The sequence below is a fragment of the Nansenia antarctica genome, assembly GCF_963989245.1.
Source record: "Nansenia antarctica genome assembly, chromosome: 5".
Lineage (NCBI taxonomy): Eukaryota > Metazoa > Chordata > Actinopteri > Argentiniformes > Microstomatidae > Nansenia > Nansenia antarctica.
The window spans coordinates 50,698,036-50,711,491 of NC_137690.1; the positions used below are offsets into that span (position 1 = coordinate 50,698,036).

Sequence of the window (13,456 nt, forward strand, 5' to 3'; positions counted from 1 at the left end):
GCCAGGTCACCAGTGTGCCAGTAATGCTATGCTGTTGTTGCATCCTGACAGTCCTCTATCGCTCGCATCCCTCTCTCCTCGCTTCCTGCTTGAAAACCCCATTGGAGAAGAATGTTTAATGGGTGGAAGAAGACCTTGGACGTCCTTCTCTAATCTGTTTTCAGAAGGGAGTGAGGAATAGAGGGAAGAGTAGTGGGGCGCAATTGTGTCTGTTTCTCTGATGTCAGCGCTAGAGCTAGCCTTTTAGCTAGCTGTTAGCGGTAAACAAGGGCCAGGCCTGCCACACTGTGGTACTATAGTTGATGTTATTTGATGTAACAAAAGAGTAGTTCACGGCTGTCTCATGTTGACCCTGCGTCAGTAGTGTGTCTACTGTATTTGAGAGGGTACAGTGTCATTGGATATATCAGAGGATACGGTGTGTTGTATAAGCAGTCTTCTGTCACAATGTGTAACTTTCCCCAATACGTTTTGTACAGCCATGTATGCCACATTTCTGTATCTTTCAGGGTCAGATTGAATAACCAAGATGTGCTCTGTGTTTTTTAAGCGTCTCTGACAGTATCTCTCTCCCTTTCTCTCCTCTTGTTCTCCTCTTGCTGTCCTCTTGCTCTCTCTCTCTCTCTCTCTCTCTCTCTCTCTCTCTCTCTCTCTCTCTCTCTCTCATTTTCTCTGGGTGTCCCCCCCCCCTAGTGAGCAGATCAGTAAGCGTCAGTCCCAGATCGACCGGCTGTATGTGTCTCTGAAGGACCTGGTGGAGGAGAGGAAGTCTCGTCTGGAGCAGCAGTACTGGCTGTACCAACTGAACCGCGAGGTGGACGAACTGGAGCAGTGGATCGCTGAGAGGGAGGTGGTGGCCAGCTCCCCGGAGCTGGGGCAGGACTATGAACATGTCACGGTCAGTAGGGGGCGCTCTCTCACTCTCTCAGAGAGGAGGGTGGGCAGTCTCATAATGGGCTCCATTTTGCTTCAGTGAAACAGTGCTGAAATACTCTCTGCAGCGTGATTTGTTTTATTTATTTTTTAAAACAGTGATAATTCGACAATTGGAAGTGTAATTGTTAGTTATAGTTGTAATTCATTCTTACTGTACCCCTCCTCCTCTTCCCCTCCTCTCCACCACTTGTTCCCCCTCCTCCTCTCCACCACCTCTTCCCCTCTCCCATCAGATCCTGCAGGAGAAGTTCACTGAGTTCGCGTCGGAGACGGGCAGTCTGGGACAGGAGCGCGTGACGGCTGTCAACCAGATGGTGGACGAGCTGATCGACTACGGGCACGGGGACGCCGCCACCATCGCGGAGTGGAAGGATGGCGTGAACGAGGCCTGGGCGGACCTCCTGGAGTTGATGGAGACCCGGGCCCAGATGCTGGCCGCCTCCCACCAGCTCCACAAGTTCTTCGCAGACTGCCGCGAGGTAGGGTCCCGTCCAGGGCCATCAGATCTGGGTTCGATTGAGTTTGCCTGGCACAATGGAGCCAATGGAATACTCGATGAATTGCACAAACCCTGCCCAGCTGGCACTCCAGGCAGGCCCAAGCAAACGCCACCAGAGTATTTTAAAAAGTTCTAATACTATTCCGACCTAGGTCTGCATACCATGAACAGTCGAAGTTATATATGATACAGTACCAGTAAAAGTTGTCAAACCACATGACGTTGAAGAGCCTAATAATGATTTGTACTGTCCACTAGGGTCTGTCAGACTCTCTTTGAGATTCTTCTCTCTTCTACCTCTTCATACCAGCTTTTGTAATTTAATGCACTTTGCCTTCACCCTAGCATAGATACCATAAGCATGTTTCAGAGGCAGTAAGAGACCCACTGGTTTAATAGTTATGTCCTGTGGCACGCCATCGCATTTCATTGCGTTACAGCTCACACTTATTAATTTTATTGAACCTTTATTTATCCAGGTGGGTCAATTAAGAGCATGTTCTTATGTACAGTACTGCATCGTGTTGCGTGACTCTGAGTGGCTTCCCGTTCTGTCGCAGGTATTGGCCCAGATCTATGATAAGCAGCGGAGGTTGCCGGAAGTGCGGGCGCGCCAGGGTGGCACTGCCAACACCAGCACCCTGCAGAGACTCATGCACAGCTTTGAGCAAGACATCCAGCTGCTCGTCACACAGGTGTGATCCCGCCCCCCCGCTCACCTGTCATCCCACAGCCAATCATGCGGAGCTTTGGGCCCCACCCACTTACTGTACACCCCCTCACCCAATCAGATCACTCTGATTGTATTGGAAATCTTTCACATCAGATGAGACTAAGATATGTCATGTGGATTTATAGAGGTTATAGTTTGTGTTTTGCTTGGTGCCGAGGTTCATATGAAGGCAAGATAACCGACATAATGCAGAGTTGTAACATCAGAGTGTTCTCAACTTCTCATATGTTCATTATTTTATTTTTATACAACAGTTAGTTCCGACCAAGTAATTTGATTGGACAAGAGGCATTCCATGAGTTACGATATATAGTATAACAGCACTGGGACTTTTAACTATACGTATCACTCCGCCGCACAGGTGTTAAATTACCGTTAATTAGACTACATTAACGGTCATATAGCCTACAACAGAAACAGAAGATGGATATATTCTGCAACATTAAATCCAGACTATCCAAAAGGTTTACTGAACAAGGTCTAGTATGATATTCAGTTGCACTTTGGACGCAGGGGTAAAGAGGGGAACCGGGATCTCAAACCTGAGTCATTCGTACTAAAACGTCATGAGAATGGAGAAAAGTATTTCACCATGACATTCAATGAAGAAACAACAAACCATAAAGACCCACTTGAGCGAGACAGAGAAAATCGTAGCGACGCAATGTTTGAGGAGCGAGGAAATCCCCTCTGCCCGGTAGCATCTCTCGAAAAATACCTGACCAAAATTCCGCCCAATGCAAAAGCCACCAAAGCGACTGTCAACCGAGTCATATTTCACTGGTTGCACAATACATGGAAATGTACAAATAAATGTACACGATACAAAGTAGCTAGTTTGTGTTCAGGTTACGAGCCAACAGTCCAGTTGAACAGTCCCGTTGTGGAACAATTTTTTCTTGACGGAGCCAAAATAAATGATTGAATAAACAAACAAATAATAATCTGTTGTCACTTATTACTGTTAACTAATAAATTGCGCTGTAGAACTGTTGTATAAAAGCAATATCACACTCGAGGTCGGGCGGCCTCGTACCTACGACCGAATCACAGCCGTGCTGATATTCAGTATAACACACTCCCTCTCGTGTGATATTGCTTAAATAATAAAAGATTAAAACTCTCTTTTAGTGGCCTGGGGTAGTCCAGTGGTCTGGCACCGCAGTCTATAGCAATGCTCTCTCTCCCTTCTTCTCCTTACTTTCCTGTCTGTCTTCACTATCTCTATCCAATCAAATAAAAGACCTGAGTGGGTCTGCCCCACTCAACTATATATATATATAATATATATAATATCCTTTCTTTTAGAAAAGAGACCTTTTCCAACAGGTGGCAGGTGTGCATAACAGTAGTTATATTTTCTGTCTCTCACCATCACCATTGCCCAGACCACCACTAATTCTCTCTCCTCCTCCTCCTCCTCACTTCCCTCCCTCCCTCTCTCTACTCATCCCTCCCCCAGGTGAGGCAGCTTCAGGAGAGCGCTGCCCAGCTCCGGACGGTCTACGCCGGGGAGAAGGCAGAGGCCATCGCCGGCCGGGAACAGGAAGTCATGCAATGCTGGAAAGAGCTGCTGACGTCTTGCGAGGACTGTCGGGTGCAGATCACCACGGCGACAGACAAGCTGAGGTTCTTCGGCGTGGTTCGAGACCAGATCATGTGGATGGACAGCATCATCTGTCAGATAGGAACGGGGGAGAAACCCAGGTAATTGCAGATTCAGATTCTATTGAATTGTTATTGACAGAGTGCAAGTACAAAGACAACGAAACGCAGTTCGGCATCTAACCAATAGTACAATAGTGCAAAAGCCATAAAATTATGGACAGATATATGTGCAGTGTGATATGTACAGACAGGGGCAATGGATATCAATACAATATGCACAGTTGGGGTATATGTACAGTGTGTTTAACAGCAGGTAAGCTATGTGCTTCTGTGTCCATCTATGAAATATGACTTAGGTACATGTTAATGTTTCAGTAGCAGAATTATGTAACCTAGAATTATACAGCAGTCATTGTAAAAATGGCAACTATGAACAGTGGAAATGTCCGCACACCTGGTTATAAGGACAGCAGGTGCAAAAGGAGGGAATAACCACAGCAGGTGCAAACAAAGAAAGACCCACATAGACTGAAATAAACAAACTTTTCTGCTGAGGTTTCTATTTTTGATGAGGTTTCCTTTCACAAAGAAATTCTATGGAACTATGGAAAGCTGCGCATTGCACATCAAACAAATCAAAATGGATGAAAACATACTATTTGGAAGATTGTCCATTTGAGCTACAGTAGCATCACAATTGTACTGTACAATGCAGACCTGGTCTAAATATGTACTTCAAAAGGCTTCAAATACATCTAAATCTAGAGGTGTGCTTTAACGATGGAATAGTGCAGCAAAGTGCAGCAGCATGCAAGGCAAAATTAAATAAAGCGCACCTCAAGATTTCAAATACTGATAAACCATTTCAAATACATATTCTGCCCAGATCTGATAGATTGCAACAAACACTATTGTGTGGGTGGCCCATTTGACCTTCTCAAAATGGCCGCTCGCCGAAATGAACAGGGCTGGCCCTTGTCTCGTAGGGTGTGTAACCCTGTGCCCTTCTCCCTCACTGTCAGTGCCGTGCTCCCCAGCGATATAATGGGCTCTGGACTCTCTGGTCCTTTCAGGGATGTGTCTTCAGTGGAGGTTCTGATGAACTACCACCAGAGCCTGAAGAGTGAGGTGGAGGCGCGCAGTAAGAGCGTTCTCCAGTGCATCGAGATGGGCAAGACACTGCTGGCCGCCCGCAACCCAGCCGCTGAGGAGGTATAGTTACAGGCCTGATACTTGCTGTTACTATAATTAGGATTATTATTGATTGTACTATTACTATTACTATATACCAGCGTCATGTCCAGGGGGTGTACTTGTACATCAAGCCGCCTCACGTTAGGAAACAGGAGATAGGCTCCTGCCCCCTAAGGGCCACTAGGCTACTTACTTCCTGTTACTGTTACTATTATTACCATTATTCATTTACTACGACGGCTGTTGTTTATGCCATTACTCTTAGTGTTTCTTGGAGTTAAGAGCACAGATATTTTACCTGTATAAAGCGCTGACTTCATTGTCTGGGTTCTACCAGGGAAAATAGAGTACAGTATGGTGTTCTAGATTCCCAGTTATGGTTAAACTGCAGATTATGGAAGGACATGACCTTCATCGTTCAGTTTAGTCAATGGGAGTGATAAATGACATCCACTGTGAAGACTGAAATTAATATCTGTTGTCCCTGTCAACTATAAGATGGAGAACTATTGAACGTTGAATTCAAAGATGATGAATCACTTGACCCTTTGCTGAGTGTTTGGTGACTATCTGGTTTCAGATCAAGGAGAAGCTGGATAAGGTGTTTGCCAAGCAGCAGGAGCTGACTGAGAAGTGGGACAAACACTGGGAGCTTCTGCAGCACAGTGAGTGACCCTGTTTGACCCCAACTACCACAACCACTCTGAACTCACTACTGTAGCACCTCGTAAAATACACAAAATGTGACAGCAGCTGGTGAAAGCGGGAACAAGTCGGCAACTGACCAAATGTTCAGACTTTTATTCCGAAAATGTTAAATAAATGTCAATGTTGTTGAAAATCAATGACACACTCGTTAGTCAAGCCAAAACATCGAATGCAATGGATTCGGTGAGTAATCCCCACTACTCTACACTAACTAGATTACATTTTTCAGAATAAAAGTCTGAACATTTGGTCGGTTGCCGACTTGCTTTCACCAGCTGCTGTCACATATTTAATCTCCAACCACATTGAGTTAAAGCTGGGTGGTGCACAGGACCATGTTTAGGGAGCCCTGTTTTTCTCTTTTCTTTCTTCTCCTTTTTTCTCCCATCCCCTTGTTTCCCTTGTTCTTCTCCTCTTCTCTATTAGGTCAGCCATTTTGGAATTAAAACAATGTTACACCACACATCTCCCTTTCCTTGTGTGGATAGCTTGTGAGAGAAGTGTCTCTCACTATGGATCTATGTGTGTCTGACCCTACAGTATACAGGCAATGAGTTAATAATTAACTAAATATTTTTTTCCCTGAAGCACTGACTATCTCTTCTCCTCACCTCACCTCTCCTCCCCCCTCCTCAATCTACTCTCCCCTCTCATCTCCCCTCCCCTCCCCTCCCCTCCCCTCCCCTCTCCTCTCCTCTCCTCTCCTCTCCTCTCCCTCTCCCCTCCCTCTCCCCTCTCCTCACCTCTCCCCTCCCTCTCCCCTCTCCTCTCCTCTCCCCTCTCCCCTCTCCTCTCCCTCTCTCCTCTTCCCTCTCCTCTCCCCTCTCCTCTACCTCTCCCCTCCCCTGCCCATCCCCCTCTCCTCTCTCAGTGTTGGAGGTGCACCAGTTCGCCCAGGAGGCGGTGGTGGCGGAAGCCTGGTTGACAGCCCAGGAGCCCTTCATCAACAGCAAGGAGCTGGGAGGCAGCGTGGACGAAGTGGAGCAGCTCATCCGCAGGCACGAGGCCTTCCGCAAGGCTGCCGCCACGTGGGAGGAGCGGTTCAGCTCGCTACGGCGCCTCACCACGGTACGTACAGTAGCTACCGGACATCGAACCGTCCCCATACACCCCCCACCCTATCCCCTGCCTCTTGTTGGATAAACAAGTGCCTACTGGAAAGGTGACTTGTGTATTTACATTTAGGGCATTTGGAAGATGCCTTTGTCCAAAGCGGCTTACAACAAATGGATTTTGTCTAAGTAATTTGAGTGTATATTTGAAGTTTTCTTTTTTATGTTCACATCCTCCCGTTTTAGTAAAGGCCATTTTATTCATATTATTATATTTAAACAAGCTTAAAATAAGATGGTGTCCCTTTTGTATAACCCCACAATTCCTCCAGGTGGAGAAACTGAAAGCGGAGCAGAGCAAGCTGCCCCCCACCCCCCTGTTGGGCCGCAAGGTGTTCTTGGACCCCCAGGAGAGCTCCCCCGGCAGGAGCACCGGGTCCCCCCTGATGAGACAGACCATCTACGAGCAGGCCGAGCCCCGGGCCGAGCGACCCCCCCAGGAACCCTCGCCCTCTCCCTCCCCATCCTCCGTGGCCCGTCGCCTGGGCTCCACCGTAGCCAACTACACCCCGGTCATGAACGGCTCCAGCTATCGCGGAGCCCTGGAGGCCCGGATCGCCACCGGCGTGGTGGGGGTGGCGGCTGGCCTGGGTACCATCAACCAGGCCTCCGCTTCGGCTGCCACCTCCATCGCCTCGGCTGCCAGTGTCACGACCTCCGCCGCCATAGAGACCAAATCCAAAGCCTCGATGTACCTACGGCAGCCCAGGATCAAGCACATCGACGACGTGGTGACCCCACTGCTGGTGGCCAGTCGGCTGGAGAAGGTCAGGGAGAGGGAGAGAGAGAGGGAGAGAGAGGAGGGAGAGATGGTGGCAGTGATGGCGGAGGTGGTGCTGCAGGAGCGGGGGAGGGAGAGACTGAACAGCATAGAGCCCCAGCCGGGCAGCAGCCGGTCGGAGCAGCCCCCCCAGGCCGAGCCCCAGCCCCAGGCCCAGGCCAGGGAGAGAGACAGGGAGTCCAGGCTGGAGCGGCAGCTCTCCAGTGAGCAGCTGATCCAGGCGAGGCGTGACGAGCTCCCCCAGGAGGTGTGGCGGGAACGGGCGGAGCGCCACGAGAAGAAGCTGGAGAGGCAGACGTCCAGCGAGCAGGAGCAAGGAGGAGCAGGCCACGGAGGACACGAGGGCGGTCGCAAGAGGGAGCACCGCCACCGGCTGGAGAGACAGGAGTCCAGTGAACAAGACACGGGGAAGGAGCACTCAGACAGACGCTCCACCGGGGGAGGGGGAGGGGGAGGGTGAGTCTGCTGCTCCTCCAAAGGTTTATAGATGCTAGGTACAGAGAGTGATTGTTTCTACCCAGGCCTTCATTTTAGGACAGCTTTGATTTAGCCACTTTGTTTGCAGCGTGGATATGTGTCCAAAGGCATTTTTAGAACTCTGGAAACAGCACTGGATTTAGCCTTTATTTATACAGTCCCATAAAGATTAGAACATTTTACAAGACAGACCTGTTCCATAGGTGGCAGCAAGCAATAAACATGCTGAGCTAACCAACTAACTCGCCTAATGACACCTAAATGTCAATTTTCAGTGGGTGAGTTCTACAGTAAATGCCTTTGAACACTGGCTTATGCTGTCCAAAAAGAGCTGTGTTCACCGTGTTACAGGGAGAAGAGGACCACCTTGGCTGACATTGTGGAGCAGCTGCAGGAGAGGGAGGCAGCACAGGTGTGTCTGCAGTTCCAAACCGATCCTCCCTTTCATGCTTAATGTTATATCAGGATATTTAACCCTAACGTCTCTATCTATCTATCTGTCTGTGTCTGTCCGTCTGTCCATCAACCTATCCATGCGCCCCACCACTCTCTCTCACTCTCTCTCACCCAGGCCCGAGGGGAGGTCCCCCGTTTGCCTAATGGGGTACCAGAGAAATCATCATCCTCTGGTAGACCTGACCGGCCACGGGCACGGGACCGGCCCAAACCCCGTCGGAGACCCCGGCCCAAAGAGCCTAGTGGGGGAGAGACCCTCACCCGACGCTCCCGCTCTGCACCAGCCCAGAGCAGCCCCTCAGTACCCCAGCCCCCCACACACACAGCCCACCACGAAGGCTTCCTCTTCCGCAAGCTGGACATCGAGACCCTGAAGAAGAGCGCTAACAGGTGGGCATCCCCGTTCCTTAAAACGTTGGGCTGAACAAGGCATGACTTTAGCATGCTAAGCTAACCTAACTCTGACTTTACCTTACGAAATGTTCAATTGGTGCATGCCACTGGCATTGACATATGTTTCTAGCAGCCTATTGGTCGCCATAGGTCCAGGTCAACATATGCACCGCTCTCCGGCAATCAGAGCTTTTAATACTGCTCTGACATATGTTTCCGGCATCCTATTGGAGCTTTAAAGACCTGGCTTAACATATGTTCTTAGTAACTTAATATGATTTAGAATTCTGGGGGTCGACATATGTTCTACTAGCATCCTGTTTTTGAAATAAGACATTTGCTTAGACATATGCTCTGGCATTGTAATGGGAGCTTCAGATCTTTTCTTTGATCCTCTGATCAGAAGTATCAGAATGAGTGTTTTAACCAAGAGTGTAGGCCAAGCCACCAGCCATTCCACTGCTTGCCACTACAACATGCATGGTGCCTTAACCAACACTAGCCCTCGAGGAGCTGCCTCAGTCTGACTGTTGGATGAAGCTGGCTGGGGCTAAAGGACCTGGCTGGCTGCTGGTTTGCCCCCCCCCCCCCTACCCCCCAAGCCAGTGTACGGTATGCGGCTATTGCCTACCTGCCTACCTGCCTACCCTGGCACCCGCACAGGTCCGCCGCAGTGGCCACACATCACTCTGCTTCCTCCAGCGAGAGAGAGACGCTCGTTCAGTCGGCCATGCTTGAGGTGCCCAGCCCTGGGCTGGGCTGCCCTTTGGCCCTGGAGACTGAACTGAACTGCCTCTCGCTGCTGATGCGATGCCCCCTGGAGGCCATGCTGAACACGCCACTCACAACCGACTCATCCCAGGCCGATGAGTCCCTGCCAAATCACTCACCGCCAATTGGATGAATGTTTCTAAATGTACATGTCATGTTATGTACATGCCAAGGTAAAGCGTAGCTTCTCTTAAGTGTGTAAACACATCTTTAAGCCTTGATTGAAAGGCATATAATTATTATTGTTGTTGTTGTTGTTGTTGTTGTTGTTCACTAACACCAATTTTGTCATTTGACCGAATTCTCTGTCTCTTCTCTTTCCTGTTCCTCCTTGCTGCTGGCTGTTATTCCTACCTCTCAACAAAGGTAAGCCACGTTTATGCCGCACTACACGTTACGGCCATGGTCGATGGTCGGCAGTGTCTTCTCACCTCGGCCCTCTGTGGCTATCCGGTCACCTCGAACACTCCCCCCCCCACTCCCCCTCCCCCAAAAGGTAAGTGAGATTAGGTAGATTGAAATTGAGATGTGTTTTTATCTCAATGTGTCGTGTTGTCCTCCCCCTCCTTACCCCCACTTACAGCAGATCCTGGGTGAACCTGTACTGTGTGCTGAACAAAGGGGAAATAGGCTTCTATAAGGATGCCAAGAACACCACCACACCTTACAACAACGAGCCCCTGCTCAACCTCAGCCACTGCACCTGTGATGTGACCAACGGATACAAGAAGAAGAAAAATGTTTTTACACTTAAGTAAGGCACTCTGCTTTCTACGTCCCACACTGTCGAACGGGGACATGCTGGTTCAGCTTGGTTGTGTGTTTGTGTTGGCAGGACTAGATTACTTTCCAGTTGTGTTTTTTTACCTTTGGGTAATCTTTCCTTCTCTTGTAGAACAACAGATGGAAGTGAGTTTCTGTTCCATGCAAAGGATGAGGTGAGTGTTTTCCACAGATCATGTATTTACATTTACACTTGGCAATTAGCAGACGACTTTATACAATTTTCTAAGTAAACAAATACATTTGTCTAACTCTCATTCATGTATTTCCTTATTGGATGGTCCTCACATTAAAGGGATACTTAATTCAAAAATATTTTTTTATATATAGATTTCTCATTTCATAAATATTATTATTTTGTGCACTAAGCTTCATAGATATCCTAATGACAAGTTTTAAAAGAGTTTTGAGTAAAGTCCCTAATATTTGTGTCAATAGAATCATGTGATTCTTCAGTTTCTTGTTGTGCCAACTAACTCTCTCTTTTTGTCTTTTTCCATTCGGGGTTCTATCTCATTCCTTACGTCTTTTTATACATTTCTCATTGCGTACTCTCTTTCCGTCTCCCCCCTTTCTCTCTCTCACTCTCTATTTTGTTTTTTACCTGAACCACCCCCCTCTCTCTCTCTCTTTACCTGAACACCCTCTCTCTCTCTTTTTACCTGAACCCCTCCCCCCGCCTCTCTCTCTGTCTGTCTCTCTCTCAGGATGATCTGAAGGCCTGGATCACCAACATCACCAAGAGCATTTCGGAGCACGAGGACATCGCCAAATGGGGCCAGCCCCAGCCTACTACCTCATCCACAGACGAGGGCACGCGTCGTGACGGGAGCAAGGCCGACAACAAGTCGGAGCGAGGGGAGAGGTCTGACCGAGGGGAGAGGGCAGAGCGCTCAGAGAGGTCGGACAAGGGGGAGAAATCGGACAACAAGCGCTCGGAAAAGCCCAGCAAGAAGAAATGAGATGGTTGTTATGCTCAGGGTGGGGGAGGGGAGGGGCAGTGATAACTAAAATGACTTCACCCCCCCCCCCCCCACCACCACCACCACTTCAGTTGTGTTGTAGTGTGAAACATAACAACAGGCTAATGACCCTGTTGAATTTACATGATGGATTAGGAGCACGAGTGTCAGGATGCCCCTTATCCCCCTTTCTCTTTCCCTCTGTTGCTCTAAGGATGTCAGACCCGGCATTGACACTTACTGTCTGGCTCATGCTGCCTCTGCCCCCTGGTGGTGACATCAGTGCACTGCAGATAGCAGATGCTCCAACCTACAGTAGTCAAGGCAGCAGTGCGAGAGAGAGATGGACACACGTACGTACGTATGTTACAAAAGGGTTGTTAAAGCTGGTAGTATGAAAAAGTAGCTCATTACGTTTTCTGTTTCTTTTTTATATGAAATGAGCTGTATCAGTATGTAACCCTTGTCTGTCTATTTATCTATTGTATGTCAGAACATACAAATGTATACTCCCAAATGAAATAGAATGAAATATGCCAAAATGTTTTTAACAACTGGCCTCTTTTTTGGAGAACTTTATTTTTCTCTTTTTTTGTATTTCTGCTTGTTCACTCTGTCATTCAGTTTTGCCTGCCTCTCTCTCTCTCTCTCTCTCTCTCTCTCTCTCTCTCTCTCTCTCTTTCTCTCTCTCTCTCTCTCTCTCTCTCTCTCTCTCTCTCACACACACACACATATTTTGGATGTTGCTTGTTTCTTTTGCGCTGAAACGTTGATATCATCCTAGTCATATAAACTAAATTGGGAGAGATGGATACAGAGCTACCCCGCGCAGTTGTTGTTGAGATATTGTGTTTGTAGAGAAAGTGGAGAGGCAGGAGAGGAGCTAGAAACTTGTCCCGGTGGCATGATGGCCCCCACCACAGCCCTACTCAGCTATGCCTTTATCTGGGGTCTCGCAGGCCATGTGACCCATCGGAGGGCTTTGTGCTCCATCATCCATAGCCACCCAGAACCTCTTCCTGGCCAGACATGATGCCTCCTCCTCTCCTACCCGAGGCTGTCAGATGGTGACAACCTCACACCACATACCCAGCCAACATTATTTTGGTCCATTCAGAGAATATGAGTCACAATGCTTTTTATAGAGAGTCAAAAGAAATATATCTAATGGTGTGTGTGCGCGCACGCGTGCGTGCGTGTGTGTGCACGTGTGTGTGTGCGTGTGCGTGTGTATGTGTGTGTGTGTGTGTGTGTGTGTGTGTGTTTCCTGCTGCTCACCACTCCCAGGGTTTTCATAGCTCAGGTTTTTTTGTTCACATCTGCGTCCTCAGTTCTCCCTCAGTCTTCCGCGCATGGCTGACACACAGGCCAGGCCTCTCCATTCAATCCAACCAACCACAGGAGTTGACACAGCAAGGACAATGTTCAGGGGTCACGCAGAAATCGAATTACACAGTTCTGATTGGTCACTCTGAGGCCTCAGGAGTGCTGGTAAAAAAAAACTCAAACCTTGATGGGATGGATGGATCACATGATAGCATGTCTTGTTCAGAAACTCACTTGTCAACAGGCTTTGCGTAGCGTTCCTCCGCTTGCAGTATGTTGTGTAGCTGTCAGCAATTTGTTCTTCATGTTTATGCCTCCTCATACATCATATAATAAAAAAGGATGTATTTATCGTAGAATTTCAAAAGCCATATTTGGTACCAGGAAGGCTCACAAGGTGGCGCTAGGGGTCAAACTCTTTGCCTAACCTCTACGTCAGAGAGAGAGAAGAGTCATGTTGAGATAGTACAGGGGAAATATCATGAGATCTGTCCTGAGTAGCTTTTTCTACCTTGTTTTTTTTCACATTTTATGCATCTATGTAGGCACGAATGCCAAATCAATGCAATCCATTATGCATGTTCGACACGACAAGGCAAGGATCAACAGAAGTTATTTTTGGAATGAACATAAAACTATCATATGTATTGTGGCATACAGTACATGACACAGCACATAGACAGATAGGGCACTGTGGACATCTGTGAGATTACGAAG

General features: G+C 48.2%; 1 protein-coding gene across 1 annotated transcript in view; it reads left to right on the forward strand.

Moving 5' to 3' along the window:
• sptbn4b (spectrin, beta, non-erythrocytic 4b) overlaps positions 1-11,413 on the forward strand; it is a gene marked incomplete at both ends in the record, with an annotated part of 58,249 nt that extends 46,836 nt beyond the window's left edge. The window contains 13 exons of the mRNA XM_080532988.1: positions 694-898; positions 1,170-1,415; positions 1,996-2,130; positions 3,631-3,875; positions 4,850-4,988; positions 5,551-5,635; positions 6,550-6,746; positions 7,063-8,027; positions 8,400-8,460; positions 8,620-8,894; positions 10,252-10,422; positions 10,564-10,606; positions 11,159-11,413. Coding sequence (XP_080389114.1) covers positions 694-898; positions 1,170-1,415; positions 1,996-2,130; positions 3,631-3,875; positions 4,850-4,988; positions 5,551-5,635; positions 6,550-6,746; positions 7,063-8,027; positions 8,400-8,460; positions 8,620-8,894; positions 10,252-10,422; positions 10,564-10,606; positions 11,159-11,413 — 3,022 coding nt within the window. The remainder of the gene's footprint in view (positions 1-693; positions 899-1,169; positions 1,416-1,995; positions 2,131-3,630; positions 3,876-4,849; positions 4,989-5,550; positions 5,636-6,549; positions 6,747-7,062; positions 8,028-8,399; positions 8,461-8,619; positions 8,895-10,251; positions 10,423-10,563; positions 10,607-11,158) is intronic.
• Positions 11,414-13,456: the final 2,043 nt, after the last annotated feature.